The sequence below is a fragment of the Hyaena hyaena genome, unplaced genomic scaffold, assembly GCF_003009895.1.
Source record: "Hyaena hyaena isolate Hyena2069 unplaced genomic scaffold, ASM300989v1 scaffold_58, whole genome shotgun sequence".
NCBI lineage: Eukaryota > Metazoa > Chordata > Mammalia > Carnivora > Hyaenidae > Hyaena > Hyaena hyaena.
In genome coordinates this window covers 695,868-715,186 of record NW_024080689.1, presented here as the reverse complement: position 1 = coordinate 715,186, position 19,319 = coordinate 695,868, and the positions used below count along the sequence as shown (strand labels likewise).

The following is a 19,319-nucleotide window of genomic DNA, read 5'->3' as shown; positions in this document are numbered from 1 at the left end:
GTAGTATTTTCTGAGGAAGAGGGTTTATGAATTAATCATCATTCCCCGCCCCCCGAGATCTACACTATTTGCTCCTTCCCCCCCCCCCCCCCCCCCCCAGTTCCCATTTAGATCAAGCAGACGTTCATGAAACTTCTGTGGCTCTGATTCCCGCTCATTTCATACTCCTTTGACCACTTCTACTCAGTTCATTTGGTTCTGACCTCATAACGCCACCACTGTCCCCACAAGCTTCCCTCTCCGTGTTTGCTAACCCCCTCTCTAATGGCTGTCACACAGTAGACCTCTGAACGGTACTGGTGAGCGTCTGTCTGGACAGACGCCCAGACGTGTCCTCCAGTCCTATGGTGCTGTTTCCCCCCATAGGTTCAACGCCATCTTTCCAAACTCTTTGACAACATGGCCAAGATGCAGTTCCAGCTGGACGCCAGCGAGAAAGCAACCAAGATAAGTCTGGGCATGTACAGCAAGGAGGGCGAGTATGTGGCCTTCAGCGAGCCCTGTGACTGCAGTGGTCAGGTAGAGGAGAAGTCCTGCCCCCTCCCCGTCCCTTGCTTTCTCAAGAGTCTGCATTCAAATACAGGCAGCATCAGCCTTGAGGACGGCCATTTTGACCTTGGGCCGGAAGTGCTCTCTGGGCCCTGGGACTGCCAGCTTCTCTTGACTTGAACCAATGTTGGAGAAGCTCCTGGTGCCTGTCCTCCCCTCCCTGGGAAGGACACATGTCAATATCCATATACCTTCCTTAACCGAAGACCTGCGCAGAGAGGAATAAAATGCGCATATACAACTACCCAAGTCAACAAGAGAAGGATTTTTAAGTGATGAGCAGCACCAGGAGACTTTAATGTGACAACCCCTGGGGCACCCCGTAGGGGACTCTGGCACGCTGACATCTTCCCCTGGAGAAGGTGCTCTTTGGAGTCAGCCATTTTCCTGGGATGTCACTTCTCTGTACAAATGCAGCTCAGAGTCGCTTCCTCCCACAGCCCTTCCCCTGGGAGGGCCAAATACCATCGTGGTCCAAGAGCTACCACTTCCATATGTCCCGTGTGCGATTCCAGAAACACAATCTCTCCTAAAACTTCCTTCCTAGCCTCCCCCATCACCACTAGAGTATAAGCTCTTCTTTCTTTATGACCCTAAGTGATCTAACAAAGCATTGTCTGTGGGGCTTCTAGTCTAGCCCCAAATAATACCTGGAGAAGAGATCTCTTACAGAATTCTGCCTTCATCCACATGTCTCTTAGAAAGCATTTCGAGTTCCAGGAAATAACCAGACATTTCTCAGTTTATGAGGAGGACCCTGGGGTTTGATTTGGAATGTGTCTGTTTGGTAGACCAGAAAACATTCAGTTGGAAAATAAAATTCTGGTTTACATCTCCATACTCAGTGCGGACAAGGTCATGAGAACCCGCTGACCCACTGAGCAAGGTTGACCTTGTTCAGCCCAGGCTAACACTTCCTGGTATGAATGCCAGATGGCAGCTCCCCTCCCTTTAACCTGCTGTGTCCTGAGCATCCCGAAGGGGACTGTCCACCTGTTCGCTGAGCCTGGCTCTCACCAACCACTGTCCCGGGTCACAGAAACAAGATAGCTCCCTGGGCCTTCTGGCAGCCTTTGGGGTTGTACACGACGCCTGGGCTCCATTTTCTTCTCTCCCCGAGGGGGAGCGATCGTACCCTCTCTGAAGCCCAGCATCTAACGTAGAGTTCTTCTTTCAGGTAGAAATATGGTTGAACCATGTGCTCACGCATATGAAAGCCACAGTGAGGCACGGGATGTCAGAAGGTGTAGTTGCCTATGAAGAAAAGCCAAGGGAGCAGTGGCTCTTTGAGTATCCAGCTCAGGTATTTTAACCAGTACCTTCGTGGGCCCCCATCCTTTGCTAGGTCCCTTCCCGTAGGGACATCCTTCAGCCTTCAGAGGAGACCAGACAGCAAACTCACTCTGTGCTACCCAGTCCAGAGAGGCTGGTCTGTGAATTGTCAACCATGACTCAGTCCGGCCATTGCCTCGGAGAACCTGGAGTTGTCCATTTTTACCCTCTCTGGCCACCGTAGGGAGAGAATGTAAAACGTTCAGCTTATTGAGCCAGTGTGCTTCATATATGCCAAGATCTTTGCTGAGTATAGGAGACCCCAACGGGCAATGAGACCTCATCACCCTGCCCTTCCGCCAGTCGCTGACCAATGAGCACATAGCTAGCAGGTGGGGTCTGGGGATCGCCCCCGCCCCCGGCCATGGATATGATATGTAAGCTGAGGTTTGAAGTAGGAGTTAACAAGTTAAAGGTGGAGGGAAAGAGCAGGCAGTATGGGGAGGACTCTGAGCTCAGAAGCAAGGAAGAGTATCCCGTGGCTGAAGAACTGAGTGTGGTTTGTGGCAAGAAGAAGGGGAAGAAGGATCAAGAGGCAGCAGACGGATCCTACAGAGGAAACTTGAAGCCAGTTCTTACCCACCTCGTTGGGGAGTCTGACTTGCTTCCAAGATGTGTCTGAATCCTTTCCAGGCTTCCCAGGAGGGTGATGAGAGAGAGGGGCGAACTACTGAGAAATGTTTAAATGGCTCTGGCTGTGGTAGACCCTCCCACCCTCCCTGTTAGGGGCACAGCGCCCGAGGTGGGGTGTTTGGGGGTTGCAGACATTTATCGGGACTTGAAGCCACAGGAGTAGGGAAGACCGCTCTTGGAAAAGATGTAGAACCAAGATGAGGGTGTAGAAGAATCCGTTGGGCATCATGTCAAGACTGGGTAGGCAGAGAGGAGCCAGTAAAGCAGACTGAGAAATGGTGCCTTTTCAGGTAGAAGGAGAAAAGCAGGGAATGGTCATAATGGAAACCAAAGGCAGGCCAGAGGTCAGTCATACCACGTGCTTATAAGAGATCAAGGAAAGTAAGAGGCTACGGAATGTCCATGAACTTGGTGCGGCCATGTCAGTGGAGTGCCAGGTGGTGGTGCATTGCAGGGGGCAGAGAAGAGAGAAGAAGGTGGGAAGATCTTGGCTGCAAGTGCAGACTAACGGAAGAAACGAGAAGTAAGTCAGCACTACTGAAGGGAAGAGGTATTCTTTTGACTGTGCGATGGGCGCATTGCGTTCAAACCAGATCACCAGGCAGGCAGAACTTCTTTAACAAATCCCCGACACACCTGATCCCAAAGGCAAAATGAGATAAATTCAAGAATGGTCCTTTTTTACTACGACTGGATTCTCTGTTTGACAAAGGGAATAATTCCTATCAAGGTTCTGTTTACCCGAATCAGAATTTTGAGGCAAGAAAATGCATTGCGTCCTGCTCTCGTGACAGATCTCATATAGAGCGGTATCTCCCCAACCACAGGACACGACAGACAATCAGTGTATCTAAACTCTCCACTGTGAATCATTCGAATTACGCATTTTCCACATTAGGTTGCTCAGCAAACAAAAGACGTGTTTGTTCGAATCCCTTCTACCATTCCTTAATTTTAAATCTCTGAAAAATGCAAATCCCATGGGCCACATTGAATTTTGCTCTCATTCACCTTGATCTTCAGGAGTAGGCATTCCAAGGTTATAGGGCCCGAGAAATAAAAAAATATATGTAGCCAAAATGTTATGGGCAAGCAGAAGTATGCCACAAAAGATCATCAGAGGCTCACCAAGCCAGAATTCTCGAACCACAAGAAGTTTAAGAACAGAACAAAGCCTAAGAGTTGTTGAGATAGATGTTCAGCCAACATATTGTTAACCTCCCAAGCACAGGAACGATGCTTTGCTTGGGGCGTAAAGACGGAAAGATCAGAGCTGCAATTTCTAAAAGCCACTGGCATTCATTGACCAGGGCAACTCTCTGGTTGTTTTCAACCAAATGATACATTTTTTTTTTTTTCCAAGAGCAGAAAGTGCTTTCCCCACTTGGAACCACTTCACATCTCTAGGGTGGTGGAGGCAAGTGCTTGCTTCGTCAGTGCTGGTAGGAGAGGGAGAGAAGGGGCCTAGATCACCCACACAGTTACATGCTGCCTCTCGCTGTATGATGAGTGGGCTGGTTTTGGACACAGTCCTGGTAATGGCTTCACTAAGCAGCTCCTGATGCCGTAGGTGGCCCTGACCTGCTCTCAGATCTGGTGGACCACAGAGGTGGGCATTGCGTTTGCCAGGCTGGAGGAAGGCTATGAGAGCGCCATGAAGGACTATTACAAGAAGCAAGTGGCCCAGCTCAAAACGCTCATCACCATGTTAATTGGCCAGCTCTCCCAAGGGGACCGGCAGAAGATCATGACCATATGCACCATTGATGTGCATGCCCGGGATGTGGTGGCCAAGATGATCGCTCAGAAGGTGAGTCTCCAACATTCTGGAGCGTCCCTTTGTTGCCAGCCACCATGAACGGTGGGATAAGGGAGAAGCTCCCATATGGCCCAAACATGGGGGTCCCAGACTCTGCACTGGCCAGAGCGCTGGGGGAGGGTCATGGTGGCTGCTCCCAGCAAACGTGGGTAGTCAGAGCAGCTCATGCTTTCTGTGCTGTCGTGGGCAAAGCATATGCCCTTGACCGGTAGACCCAACCCAGCTCATGCAGAGCCCTGCGTGTCCTGTGGCCAAGGGGCCACCTGCGGAACAGTGATTCACCCCCCTCCTCTGCACTCTGTAGGTAGACAGTGCCCAGGCCTTCCTCTGGCTGTCTCAGCTGCGGCATCGTTGGGATGATGACACCAAACACTGCTTTGCCAACATCTGTGATGCACAGTTTCTATATTCCTATGAGTACCTGGGAAATACGCCTCGGCTGGTGATCACGCCGTTGACAGACAGGTGAGCACTGACGTCTGCCGCTCACAGAGAACCCCACCGGTATCTGGCTCAGGCCACCTAATGGCCATGCAGGGTCAGGGCCACTGTCACTCACTAGTTGCCCACAGAGCTGTAGTGGGGAGGGCCTGACCATGCAACACATGTAAAAATAAAACTTAATGGAGGAAGGGCAGAACCCCTTCTCAGAGCAGATCCCAGAGCCAATCCGTGAGCTGTGATTTTTTTTTTTTTTTTTTTTTTTTGAGGAATTTACCAGGGGGGGAATCCTATATACGTGGATTCTCACACCAGCTCTAACACATACTGGCTATTTGAGTTTGAAAAACTTGACCTAATTCTTGGTTTTCCCATCTATGAAATGGAGGCAGTTTCTTATTAAACTGGTCTGGGATCCCCAAAAACTTAAAAAAAAAAAAAAAAAAACAAACTACTAATAGGCATTCTGGAACATTGTTTTGTGTGTAGAGGCATGGAAACGGAGAAAACTCAAGATGTGGTCCTGGAAAAGGGGTAGACGATTGACTTGGTTTGTGGGGAGATATGGTTGGCCTTAAGCCAGGGAAGGTGGGTAATAAGAGTCAGACTATAACGGATGCATCTTACATTCTATATCCAGTAAGTTGCGATAAACTATTGAAAATTTTTCATCAGCGGAGTAGAACGACGGAAACTGTATTTTATGGAAACTTATCTGACAGCACAGCTTGAGCGAAGGGCAGCAAGGACAGGATATCTTAATTCCGTTGAGATTTCCATGAATTCTGCTAAGATCTGGTGCCCTTTTCCAATATAATTTCATTGAGCACTAAATCCCTTCTCCAAAAAGAAGTGCGTGTCTGAATTGCCGGCTCCCTCCAAATCAGCAACTTGTAAACGGTGAAGAGATGGTCTTCAATGGTGAAGGCTGGAATGGCCACAGAGAATCTGTGTCATCTTTTTTTTTTTTTAAAGGTTTTATTTTTTATTTATTTCTAGGAGAGAGAGAGAGACAGCGTGAGCAGGGGAGGGTCAGAGAGAGAGGGAGTCACAGACTGAAACAGGCTCCAGGCTCTGAGCTGGCAGTCAGCACAGAGCCCGATGCGGGGCTCGAACCCACAAACCGCGAGATCATGACCTAAGCGAAAGTCGGACGCTCAACCGACTAAGCCACCCAGGCGCCCCTAATCTGTGTCATCTTATATTGGATTTTCTCCCTGCCTGTTTTTAAGTGTTTCCGCCTGCATTCTGGTCAAATCCTCAGATGTATTTCTAAGGAACATTGAGTGGACTTGTAATCACATCACTCGTGGCATGACCCGGGGTGTGGGAAAATCCCAACATCACCTTAGAGCAGGACCTCATGGTCCATCGCTCTTCCCCCGCCCCCATGCTGTTCCTTTCCTTCATTTTCCTGCCCAGCCTGGAAGACCCTTCCACTCAGAGCCCACTTCACGTTTACTCTTGTATTTCTCTTCTTTTGTTTTTGGGGGAGCCCGCAGAGGTCACACCACCGTCTCCAGTCACTCCCCCACCACACTTAGGAATGGAAGCTCTTTGCTGTCAGGGGGCTTTGTCTGATTTGTTGCTATATCACCAGCACCTGATAGATTGTGAAATTAATACCTGTCCAATGAATGAATGCTGCCTGGACAGTGAAGACCTCGATGGTAAGACTAGACAGAATCAAGAAGAGGAGGTTGGCTCAAGAAGAGGGATCCACACAGGACTCTATGCCTTGGCTCCCGAAGAAGGAGGAACAGCCACTCTGTCCTCTGCTCTGATGTGGAGACCAACACTCCTCTCTGCCCCAGCTTAGGACGAAAGGCAGATAACACCCGTTCAGAGATGCGGATTTCCCCGAGGCCATGACAGTATTGGCAACAGCAACTCAGAGGGTGTGGGCACCTTAGGGTTGCTCTTGGCCTTCACTTGGTATCAGTCCATTAGAGGCGCTCATTCGGTGTGGGCCAAAGGAAAATGTTCCCACCCCAAGCTTCGTTCGGAGTGGACCCTCTCGTGTGTCGTATTCTCAGCAAAACAGGTACCCTAAGCAGGAAGGGAGTGGGGTCCAGTTTTCTCTCTTGCAGTGAGTTTTCTGCCAGCCCTGGAATAGAAGCTAATCATTTGGGAATTTATATCGCTTGCGACAGAATAACGAGACTATTCTATATCTGGGCAATTTGATTAGTGTCTGTTTCTGACTCTAGACTATATGCTCCGTGGTAACGTTGACTTTGATCTGCTCACTGCTGTACGCTGAGGGACCCAGTGCCGTGCTGGGCACGTGACTGACATTCAGGAAGTTCACTCCTTGACCCAATGCAGCGGAACAATTTCCAACACAGCTTCTCCACCACCAGACAGAATCTCTCCTTCCTTTCCATGGACATAGCAGACATGATCAGTCCAAGTGATAGTCTAAGACTTTTCTTTCCCCTGGTCTTCACACCTTTCCAGGGGTTCAAGGAGATAATTGCCTCTTTTGGATTCAGAAGTCTGTCGTACACTAATGCTGAAGGCCTCCGGAAAGGGAGAGGGTAACGCTTTGACGGGAATTCTCTCTAAAACATGATTTTATCACCCCCTCCTACGAAACGATGCAAAAAAAATAAAAACTAGAAAGGAAGACGTACTGCAAATAATGGTGAATACTGTGTAGACCTTGACCTCGTTTTGCACTTTAGATGCTTTTCTGACAAAGTGGCACGTAGTGAATATTTATATGTAAAATTCCATTTTCTCATTGACTTCCATTATTATCTCAAGAAATGTTTTGCCCGGGAAAAAAAAAATTGGCCTTAACACAGAAAATCACATTTTAAAGAGCATTCAGCCTTGGCTGGTGTGTAGCTTAAGTACATTTAATTCTCTCCTGCCAGAGGAATTAATCAAATGGACAATTGATCCGTAAAACCTTTGCACATTCATTAAAAGCATACCCGCATTACCGTACCTCCGACTGATTATGCTTATTTCTTTGGAATTTCCCACTGCCCGGATGGGACCTGAATATATAAGTAGCTACGATATATTCGCAGGACTTTGGCATAGCGCTAAGCTCAAGAACTAAATGGAAATGCTTTTTCAGGCTGAACAAAAGCAATTCACATAAGTTGTTTCTCAACCTTTGGGTGACCTCCTCGCCCTTCGCTCACCTTCACACACAGACGCCCTTTTCAGCCCTGTGCTGAGTTAAGTGCTGTTCTAATCAGCCGCTTATCAAGTTTGAGTACCTCTTAATATCTCAGAACTACCCGCAAGCAGGTGAGATCTAATTGACGAAAGAGTCTTGGAAGGTGATTTGCTGGACAAGGACGCAGCGAGCCAAAGTCCTGCACTTCCTGAGTCTTTATCTGCAGTTTTCATCGGAAAAATTAGTACTCTGTAAACAAAGATGATAAAGTCCCCCTGAGATAACCATTGTTATCTAATCTGTTTCCTTCTGCATAGAGATTTTGACAAAATGAAATTGCAATCCTGTGCTTTATATAAAAAACCATAGTTTTTTTTAACATAAGATTATATCATGTGCATATTCTCACAACATTCTTCTGAAACACTCTAAGAGTTGACTTACCTTCTCCTTACAAGTATCCCAAAATTTATGTAACATACCCATATTATAAAATGTTTAAGTCACACCTAAGCTTTTACTCTTCAAAACCAATCTGCCATGACCTTGCTTTTAAATAACTTTTTACTGTGTTTCTTAATATTTCCCCAGGAGAGATTCCAAGAGGCAAGGTAATTAGATGACACATACTTGAAAATTATTCTTGAAATCAATATTGTTTCCATTCTCACTAGCAGTTTATGAGAATGTTCATCTTGCAGCATCCTCACCAGCATTAAGTATCATTGTCAGAAATATTATTTTATAAGTCAGAATGGCATTTGGATTTGGATGTCCTTAATTACTCACAGACTTGAGCATTTTTATGTGGTCGTTGGCTAATAGATTTTCCTCTTCTGTGAATTATTTATAACCATTCCTGCCCGTTTTATTACTTTTATGTTTAGAAAGTCCCTGCTCATTTCAAGATCGGTTCCATATTCGCCTGTATTTTACTGCAGTTCCCTTTTGTTTTATTTTTCCCTTTAACTTTATAAAATTCTTCGGTAAACTTTTTGACTATTGAGTAGAGTGAATGTTTTTACCAAATCACTTTTGGTTACAAGTGATAGAGGCCAGACCCAAACTAACAAATACAGAAGGAGGACTTGTTACCTGACATGCCTAGGAAAGGAGTCTAGCTCTGGGCCTGAACGGGGAGAAATCAGTGATGGAGCTCTCTCTTATCATGGCTTTGTTTTCTTCTGAATATTGGCTTCTCTCTCGCATGGATTTTCATTGTATGACTGCAGGGGTGGTCTCCATTCCCACGACTTCATGAATTTTCCAGGAGGAAGAGAGAACCCACTCTCCCCCCACCACCTTCTCAGCTCCCTAGATCTGGTTCCTTCAAGGGACTCCAGTGAGTCCTGTTTGGATTCTGTGCCAATCTCTGAGTCCCCACTGCAACCACTGAGGTTGGTTATTTTGCCAGCCCGAATCTTGTGCCCGCGCGCCACCCCCTTCCCCCGGCCGGGAGGGTGAGAGATACTTTGATTCATGGCTGTGTAGCCAGAGGGCTTACCATACGTGTGGAATCCTGAGCAAGGAAAACCCACAGAAACTACTACGGCAGGGAATGTCTGATTTCCTTTGTTGCTAAGTAACCAGTGGATGCAACATTTTTTAGTGAGCGATGTTCCTTTTCCCTCTGTGATGTTTGCTCTGCAACATTCACAATTCTGAGTTCTCAGACTACCTCAAAGTGTCTATCCTGTTTCATCATTATGTCCATCAATACGCCATCTTAGTTAAGGACTGTAGCTTTGCTGTGAGTTCTTCTATTTGTACAGTAAACGTCCACATCATCATTTCTATATATATATTTTTTAGCTCTTCTCTTTCTTTTCAGACGAACTTGAATTGTTATATTGTCAAGTTCCAAAATATAAACGGTTAGGGTTTTTGATTGGTTAAGTCTTAATACCTTCAAGTTAATTTGGGAACAATAGCCATCTTTATGATATGTGCTATTTTTCTGTATATCCATATCTTCAATTATGTTTGAATATCTTTCAGTTAGGTCAGAAAAATGTCTAAGTATCATCATAGAGGTTTGAGTATTTCTTATCATCACCAGGTGCTTTTAAAGATTTTGTTGCTAGGGGCGCCTGGGTGGTTCAGTCAGTTAAGCGTTCGACTTTGGCCCAGGTCATGATCTCACGGTTCCTGAGTTCGAACCCCACGTGGGGGCTCTGTGGTGACAGCTCAGAGCCTGGAGCCTGCCTCAGATTCTGTGTCTCCCTCTCTCTCTGACTCTCCCGTGCTTGCACTCTCTCTCTCTCTCTCAAAAATAAATAAATGTTAACTTTTTTTTAATAGAAATAAAAATTTTGTTGCTATACAAGGTTTTTTCATTATATATATGTTTTGAAACAACTCTATTGAGGTTTCTTTTATGTATCAAAAATTTGTACCCATTCCAAGTGTCCCACTTAATGATTTCCAGCAACTTGACCATAAGTCAATTTTACAACATTTTTTAAAAAATATTTTTATTTATTTCTAGGAGAGAGAGACAGCATGAGCAGGGGAGGGTCAGAGAGAGAGGGAGACACAGACTCCGAAACAGGCTCCAGGCTCTGAGCTGGCAGTCAGCACAGAGCCCGACACGGGGCTCGAACCCACAAACCACGAGATCATGACCTAAGCGAAAGTCGGACACTTAACCGACTAAGCCACCCAGGCGCCCCACGACATTTTTAACCTCCTCAGTAAGACCCCTCATCCCCATTTATATGCCCATTCGCACCCCCAACCCCAGGCAACCTCTGAGCTGCTTTCTGTCTCTATAAATTCAGCTTATTCCAGATGTTTCCTATAAATGGAGCCACACAACTTGTCCCTAGGGTCTGGCTTCTTTCATTTTACACAGTTTGGGGGGTTCACTCATGATAGAGCACGTGACAGCAGTCCATTGCTTTATATTAATGGAAAATATCCCATTTTGTAGACAGGACGCATTTCATCTCTCCAGTCACCCATTGTCAGACACCTAGGCGATTTCCAGTTGGGAGCTGTCCTGAGTCGTGTCGGTGTGAACCTTTGCACGCAGGTCCGTGTGTAGATGTTAAGTTTTCCTTTCTCTTGGGCCGACACCTGGGCGGGGAATTGCTCGGTGGGTATGCGATCTTTATGTTGAACCTTTTGGGAAACTGCCGAACCGTTTTCCAAAGTGGCTGCATCATTTTCCATCCCCCCACCTCGCAGTAGATGAGGGTTCTCATTTCTCCACAGCCTTGCCCACTTTATTATTGTCTGTCTTGTCGATTGTAGCCATCTGAACGGGCGTGAAGTAGTATCTCCTCTGAGTTTTCATTGGAATTTCCCTAATAATGATGTTGAGCATCTTTTCTTGTGCTCATTAGCCGTTTGCAGATGTCCCTGGCATCATCCTGTTCATATCTTTGCCTCCTGTTTGACTGATCTGTTTGTCATCTTGCTGAGTCGTAGGAAGTCTTTGTATATTCCGGTTTTATGGGACATGTGTTTGCAAGTATCGTGTCCCCATCTGGTGCTTACCTTTTTACTTTCTGAATGGTGTCTTTTGAGGTGCAAAAGTGTTTAATTTGGATGAGGTCCAATCTGTCAATCTTTTCCTTTTGGACCATGCTTTAGCTGTTGTAGCTAAGAAGTCTTTGCTTAATTTCACTGTATCTCTACCTTCCTTTTCATTTTTGTATAGGATGAAAGTTACCTTTATAAATTTATCTCATATTCTGCCCACTGACTGCCCTGTATTAAAAACATTCTAAGAATTTTTGTCTTGATTCTCTTGACTTTTCTAAGTCACTTCTAGAATTTCCAATCGTATTTGAGACATACACATAATGTGAAGCATAATTATACCGACTCAGGCTTCGTTACTAAGCATGCTGTTATTTTTCTCCAGAGATCATATGTCAGTCATTGCTCTGCATTGTCATATTTTGAGAACGACATTTTACCAAGTAGTGTGGGCAAAGAGAAAGATGAGCACTGGGTGAGGAAGGATCTCATAACCAAATGGCATAAAGAACAGATCTTAGAATTGGGGGCATTTACACTGAGGACAACATTCACATTTAAACACTAAAATGTTATGAGGTGCCTGGGTGACTCAGTCAGTGAAGCATCCGACTTTGGCTCAGGTCATGATCTCGTGGTGCGTGAGTTCGAGCCCCGTGTCCGGCCTTGTGCTGACAGCTCAGAGCCTGGAGCCTGCTTCGGATTCTGCGTCTCCCTCTCTCTCTGCCCGTCCCCTGCTTATGCTCTGTCTCTAATAAATGTTAAATTTTTAAAAAAATTAAAATGTTATAATAGGGATAGATTTGTTTTAGGCTGCTGTTGAGACTATTCTTCTGTTGATGTTGTTTCTCATTTTGAGCCTGGGACCTTTTATTTTTTTTTTTTTATTTTTTTTTTTAAATTTTTGTAATGTTTTATTTATTTCCAGGAGAGAGAGAGAGAGACAGCGTGAGCAGGGGAGGGTCAGAGAGAGAGAGGGAGTCACAGACTGAAACAGGCTCCAGGCTCTGAGCTGTCTGCACAGAGCCCGACGCGGGGCTCGAACCCACGAACCGCAAGATCATGACCTAAGCGAAAGTCAGACGCTTAACCGACTAAGCCACCCAGGCGCCCCAATGTTAATTTTTTTTTTAAAGTAAAAATGTTATAATAGGGATATATTTGTTTTAGGCTGATGTTGAGTCCATTCTTCTGTTGATGTTGTTTCTCATTTTGAGCCTGGGACCTATTAGAAGCCTTGGGTCTTTTTTCTGTGAACTACCATCTAACCACATTCCCTCCTCCCCACCCCCCACCCATTCTGTACATGTGCAGGTGCTTGGAAGATTAATTTACATTTATCCTTCTTAAATTTTACCTTGCTTGATCTATCCCATCATTTTCAATTGTTAGGATTATTTAGAATGCAGTCTATGTTGCATATAACCAATTATTTCTTCATTCAAGTTACTGATAAAGATATTGAATATCAGGGACCAGAGTCCTGCTGATCACACCAAAGAGACCCCCACCAGGGAGCCATCGTTGCATCCTTGTTCATCCCTTAGTTATGATTCTTGAACCGTGTGGTAGGTAGAATTCTAAGAGTGATCCCCATGACCTTTTTCCTTGTACGATCTCCTCCCCTTTGACTATGGGTGAAAACTATAAATATGATCATGTTGTTCCCACGGTAATGTTTTGTTCCATAGCAACAGGGAAATAATTCAGGCAGACCCAGAGCCATTGTGTGAGACCCTGAAAGCAGCTCTCTCCTGGCCCAAGACGGAGGGGAAATCAGATCTGAAGCACGAGAAAAACTTGACATGCCGTCGTTGATTTTGAAGGTAGACGGAGCCATCTGCAAAGACGACAGAGAGATCTCGAGGAGCTGAGCTTTCCCCTGGCCACCGGCAACCAATGAGGAGCTCAGTCCTCCAGCTGGTAGCCACTTAATTCAGCCAGGAACTCAAGTGAGCTAGGACACTTCCCCAGAGTGTCCAGATCAGAGTCCGGCCAACTGTCCCCTTGATTTTGGTCTTTGAGACCCTCCACAGAGGAGCCATCTGGACTTCTGACTAAAAGAGTAAGAGAATAAGTGAGTGTTGTTTTAAGCCACTTCTTTTCTGGTAATTTCTTACATAGCAGGAGGAAATGAATACAAAACAACTGCCGAGGCTTCACCAGCTCTAAGATCACTTAGGCCACATTCCCAGGATCACTACAGGCGACTCAGAGCTGAAATCAAGACACAGGGTCTTTGATAGTTTCTTTAATCTGCCACCTGAATAACTGTATCAAAAAAGAAAAGCCACGGCTCCTGTATTTGTCCCCTTAAAAAAGTAATACTTTAAACATGGATCAGCTTTCTTTTCAAGGCACCTTTGTATCTCTTATCTCATCTGATTCCCACTAAAGCCTGCTAGGGGGAGATAAGCCAAAGCCTAGAGAAGTCATTGGCTCAGAGAGAACAAGACGGACTTCAGCCTGATATTTGGAAAGCCTTTCAAGCAATTAACAACTGGCATACTGTGGAAGGGGCTGCCTTCTGAAATCACAAACCCTGCCTCGCTGGGGGAAAAGCCTGATGTGGCCCTACTAGAAGGATTTAATGGGGAAAAGCCTGGCTTGGTTTAAAGGCCAGACCTTTAAGGTCTGTCCCCGAATGAAAGGGTCTGTCTTCTCAGGAACAACCAGACTAAATCGGTCCATATCAATGTTGGGGCCAGTTGGCCAGGCAAGGGTGCCTCTTGAAAGAGTCCTTGCCATTCTCACAATTGCTGTTGGCTCGAGGCAGCAAAGGTACTGAGTTCCTTGGTGCAAGGCAATGACTGGCAATGATTCTAGTGCCACTTTTTATTAAGACACCAAGGCTTCCTTCCCCGGCCGAGTTGCACAAACACTTTGTACGAGAGGCAACACCGGAACCCTATCTGACTCCAGAATTCTTGCCATAGACCACGATGGCATGACCCGCCCACCTCAGTGGGACACAGCAGCTGGCTTGATGTTTGCAGAGATGGACAAGCTAACGACCCCAGATGGAATTTTAGAGCAGGGGCGGGTATCCCTAAGGCCTAAGACAGCCTGATGGCCCATGGCCCAAGCATAATGGCGACTCTCGTGTGGAAGAGGGAGGCACTGTTTTCCTTTTGGTTTACTCATGGCCCAAGCCTAAGCCCCACTGCCGCTACCTTTGTTATTATTTAAATGCCTTAACCCAGCTTCCCTTCCCGAAGCTCAGTCTTCCCGTCTGTAAAATAGGGATTGGATCAGTGATCTCCAGAAATGCCTTCTAGCTCTAGTGTTCTTTTTTTTTAATATCTTTTTTTTTTTTAACATTTATTTATTTTTTAGAGACACAGACAGAGCATGAGCAGGGGAGGGGCAGAGAAAGGGAGAGAGAATCGGAAGCTGGCTCCAGCCCCCGAGCTGTCAGCACAGAGCCCGATGCAGGGCTTGAACCCACGAAACCTGAGCCGAAGTCGGACACTTAACCGACTGAGCCAACCAGGTGCCCCTCTAGAGTTCTGTTACTATGGGGAGAAAAATATTTTGGGGGGCCCTCCCCCGCCCCCAAGGGCTTCTTCTGGAGATCATCAGAAGCTCAGTAGTGGATGCTCCAGAAGAGGTTGACACCCAACTCCAAGGGTTTCTTTCCAGAGATTCTTGAGTTTTCTTTGAGGATTCTATTTCTGCAAAACCTTGTGCTTATGGACTCCTGGATTCCCTGAGAGCCCTGTGGCTCTGGGGAGAAGAGGTCTGGGTTGCCCTCTGGCTTGGCAGAGGAGGCCGCCATGGACAGACCCGGAGGGTGGGAGAGAGTGGGGAAGTGAGCTGGCCGGAGGCTGGGGATGCTGCCAGTCCCGGAAGCTGCCTTTCCTCCTGGGAGGCTCAGGGCTGCGGCAGCCCCTGGAAAGTTCTAAAAGAAGCCTGAGACTCTGGTGGGTAGAAGGCACTGGGGCCAATCGGGAGCCAGGACTCAGCCCCTGAGGGCAGGTCTAGCCCCTGTGAGGACCCAGCTAGGAGTGTCCCAGAGAGGGGAGAAGCACTCCAAGCGAGCCCAGCTCACCTGTCCAGAAGTGTGGCCAGTGCCTCTCCCATCCATGGAGCCAGCCCCTTCCCTCACACAGGAAAACTCCAGGTGGAATGGCACATCCACGCACCTGTCCTCTCCGCCTTCCTGGGCTTCACGCTCAAGGGCTGAAATACATCTGGGAATTTTGCACTCAAAGGAGAATTCAGGGGGCAGCCGGGTGGCTCAGTCGGTTAGGCGTCCGACTCTTGATTTCAGCTCCATGCAAGGTCTCACAGTTTCGCCGGTTCGAGCCCCGCATCAAGCTCTGTGCTGACAGTGTGGAGCCTGCTAGCGTTCCCTCTCTCTTCCTCTCTCTCTGTTCCTCTTCCACTCACACTTCCTCTGTCTCTCTCAAAATAAATACACTTCTAAAAAAAGGAGAATTCAAGAACTCACTTCAAGTCTTTTCAGAACCATTTTGGTTTCATTGGCGATGCAGTCACCATCTGGCCCGAAGAGTGTTCACTTGGAGTTTCTGGTGAACTCTAGACATCAGATTCCAAAACCAAATTCATCTTGGAGGCCCCCTTGGATGGCCCCTCCTGGTCCAATCTGCAGGTGGGGTGCCTATGGATTAATTTGCTAGGTATTGAGAAGTTAGGCCAATGGCACATTTTTAATGGCTTTATTGAGGTATAATTTACATGCCTTGCAGTCCACCCATTGCAAATGTGCAATTCAGTGATTTTTTTTTAGTAATTTGTAGAGTTGTACAGCCAGTACCACCATCCAGCTTGAGACTTTGCCATAACCCTGTTTGTGATAATACCCTCTAGTTCCATCCATGTTATTGCAAATGGCAAGATTTCATTCTTTTTCATCACCAAGTAGTATTCCATTATATATATATAATATATATATATATATATAACATACATATATTATATATAGACCACGTCTTCTTTATCCATTCATAAGTTGGGAAGCACTTGGGCTTATTCCATAGTTTGTCTATTGTTGATAGCTCTGCTATAAACATTGGGGTACGTGTGTCCCTTCGAATCAGCATTTTTTTAATCCTTTGGATAAATACGTAGTAGTACAATTCCTGGGTCGTAGGGTAGTTCTGTTTTTAATTTTTTGAGAAAGTGCCCTACTGTTTTCCAAAGTGGCTGCACCAGTTTGCATCTCTACCAACAGTGCAGGAGGGATCCCCTTTCTCCGCATCCTCACCAACATCTGTTGTTTCCTGAGTTGTTAATTTTGGCCACTCTGACAGGTGTAGGGGTGCGGTGGTATCTTACTGTGTTTTTGATTTGTATTTTCCTGAAGATGAGTGATGTTGAGCATCTTTTCATGCGTCTGTTCGCCATCTGGATATTTTCTTCGGAAAAGTGTCTATTCATGGCTTCTGCCCATTTCTTCACTGGATTATTTGTTTTTTGGGTGTTGAGTTTGGGAGGTTCTTTACAGAGTTTGGATACTAGCCCTTTATCCGATATGACATTTGCAAATATTTTCTCCCATTCCGTCGGTTGCCTTTTGGTTTTGCTGATTGTTTCCTTCGCTGTGCAGGTGCTTTTCATCTTGATGAGGACCCAGTAGTTCATGTTTGCCTTTATTTCCTTTGCCTCCAGAGACGTGTCCAAGAAGAAGTTGCTGTCAGTTATTTCAAAAAGTACCAGAAACAAGCCTAATGCTGGTTTTTATTTTATTGTCATTCGGGAGGATAGTCACAGGAGGGTTAAACAGATGGAATGACTGGTGCCTTCGTTCATGAATCTGTTTCACAAATAATTATTGATGGCGTCTCTGTGGCCGGACCCATTTGTGGAGACGAGACCATGAGTGAGACAGGGCCCCTCCTTCACGTGTCTTAACGAAGATCTGCATGAACAATGTGTGTGGTATATGTGGTCAGACGCTGATGTGCAGGACAGTGGAGTGGGACCTCAGCTGAGGGACATCTCCTCACTCTCTCCCAGTGCTAAGGGGTCTGGGGATACTTAGTGCAGGAACTAATGTCAACTGTGAGCCTGAAGGGATGGATGGCCACCACTAGGCTACTAATGACCATGTTGAAAAAGGACATGACTCAGGTAGACTGAAAAGGTGGGGGGCTGGGTGGGGGAGGGAGAGAGGGATGACCACAGTCGTGGTGTGTCTGGGTATCCTCATCCATTTGAGCTGCTAGAATAAAAGACCAGACTGAGGGGCTTATAAACAACAGAAATTCATTTCTCACAGTTCTGGAAGCCGACATGTCCCCGGTCAAGACACCGGCATGCTCACGTTCTTGTCTGGGGCCCTTTGCTGGCTCATAGCTGGTGTCTTGTCACTGTGTGCTCACGTGGTGGTGGAAGGGATGAGGGATCCCTATGGAGCTTCCTTTATAAGGGCACCAGTCCCATTCATGAAGCTCCACCTTCATGAGCTAATTGCCTTCGGAAGGCCCCACCTCCCAATACAGTAGTCTTGGGGGGTTGGGATTTTAGTGTACGAGCTAGGGAGCTGGGGCACACAAACCTTCGGGACAGAGCATGAGCAAGTGAGAACAGCTGTATGTGAAGGCACCTTAGAGCGCTGGGGCTGAAGGGGACGTGAGAAGTGGGCGACAAGCTAGCAAGCTGAGCAGAGGCAAGATCAGAAAGGGCCTGGCGGGGAGCTAAGGACGCCGTTCAGGGAGGGAGAATCACGATCGGATGATCCTCCAGAGAGTTCTCCCCACAGCGCTGTGGGGAGCAGATGGGGGTGGGGGCTCTGGCTTTCCTTTTACAGAAGCCGTCAGCCCCCCTGTCCTGGAGCCTCAGCTCTTGCTCCCCAGAACCCAGCAAGGCCAGGGCCATGGTTCGAGGGTCCTGAGAATGCCCGACGCACTCCTGTGTTCGACAGGTGCTACATCACCCTCACGCAGTCTCTGCACCTGACCATGAGCGGGGCTCCCGCGGGACCTGCAGGCACAGGCAAGACGGAGACGACCAAGGACCTGGGCCGCGCGCTGGGCATCATGGTGTATGTGTTCAACTGCTCGGAGCAGATGGACTACAAGGTAGGGCCCGGCTGTGGGGGGGCTGGGACCGGGTGGCAGCCCACAGCAGGGACCAGGCGTGTCCACACTGCCCAGGATGGGCTCAGAGGCTGGGCCCTGGGTCGGGGGGTGGAGGGCGTTGAGGGGGGCTCTGCTGGCTCCATCCGGGGCACCTGAGGATCTCTGATCCCTGGGGTGTGTTGACCTCTCCATAAGCCGATCGGCTTCTACCAGTGACCATTGCAGACATAGGTGGGTTATTTCATTTTGGGACTCTTCATTCTGTGACCCATAAAATGAAGCTGAACTTATATCCGAAGGCTCAAGTTCACTGTTTGACCTAGAACCACAGAAAGGCTCCCAGGGGCTACCCTAAAACCTTCATATGAAAGTCATATTTGTGCTGGAAAAGCAGGCATTTTCTCAGGATTTCTACAATGGCAGGTGTGACTTCTTTATTTTATTTTTTTTTACGTTTTTATTTTGTTTTTGAGAGAGAGAGAGAGAGAGAGACAGAGTGTGAGCAGGGGAGGTTTAGAGAGAGAAAGACACAGAATCCAAAGCAGGCTCCAGGCTATGAGCTGTCAGCACAGAGCCCGACACAGGGCTCAAACCCATAGACCATGAGATCATGACCTGAGCCAAAGTTGGACGCGTAACCGACTGAGCCACCCAGGTGCCCTCGGCAGGTGTGACTTCTGAAGGGATTAACCTTGATTAACCTCCACTCCTAATGAGTGACTCAAGGCTGACAACGGACAAGTGCAAGGCTAATGATCTTCATTCAGGCACTCTGCATCATCTTCACTTCTCACATCTATTCCAGGTCCTGTGTCGTAGAGAAAAACGAGAGGCTTACAGGTCACTTCTTTTTTTTTTTTTTTTTAATTTTTTTTTT

At 47.0% G+C, this 19,319-nt stretch overlaps 1 protein-coding gene across 1 annotated transcript in view; it reads left to right on the top strand.

Annotated features, from left to right (window-relative positions):
* DNAH9 (dynein axonemal heavy chain 9) overlaps positions 1-19,319 on the top strand; it is a 332,337-nt gene that overhangs the window by 92,899 nt on the left and 220,119 nt on the right. The window contains exons 23-27 of the mRNA XM_039231630.1: positions 367-519; positions 1,727-1,852; positions 4,085-4,324; positions 4,638-4,798; positions 18,286-18,442. Coding sequence (XP_039087561.1) covers positions 367-519; positions 1,727-1,852; positions 4,085-4,324; positions 4,638-4,798; positions 18,286-18,442 — 837 coding nt within the window. The remainder of the gene's footprint in view (positions 1-366; positions 520-1,726; positions 1,853-4,084; positions 4,325-4,637; positions 4,799-18,285; positions 18,443-19,319) is intronic.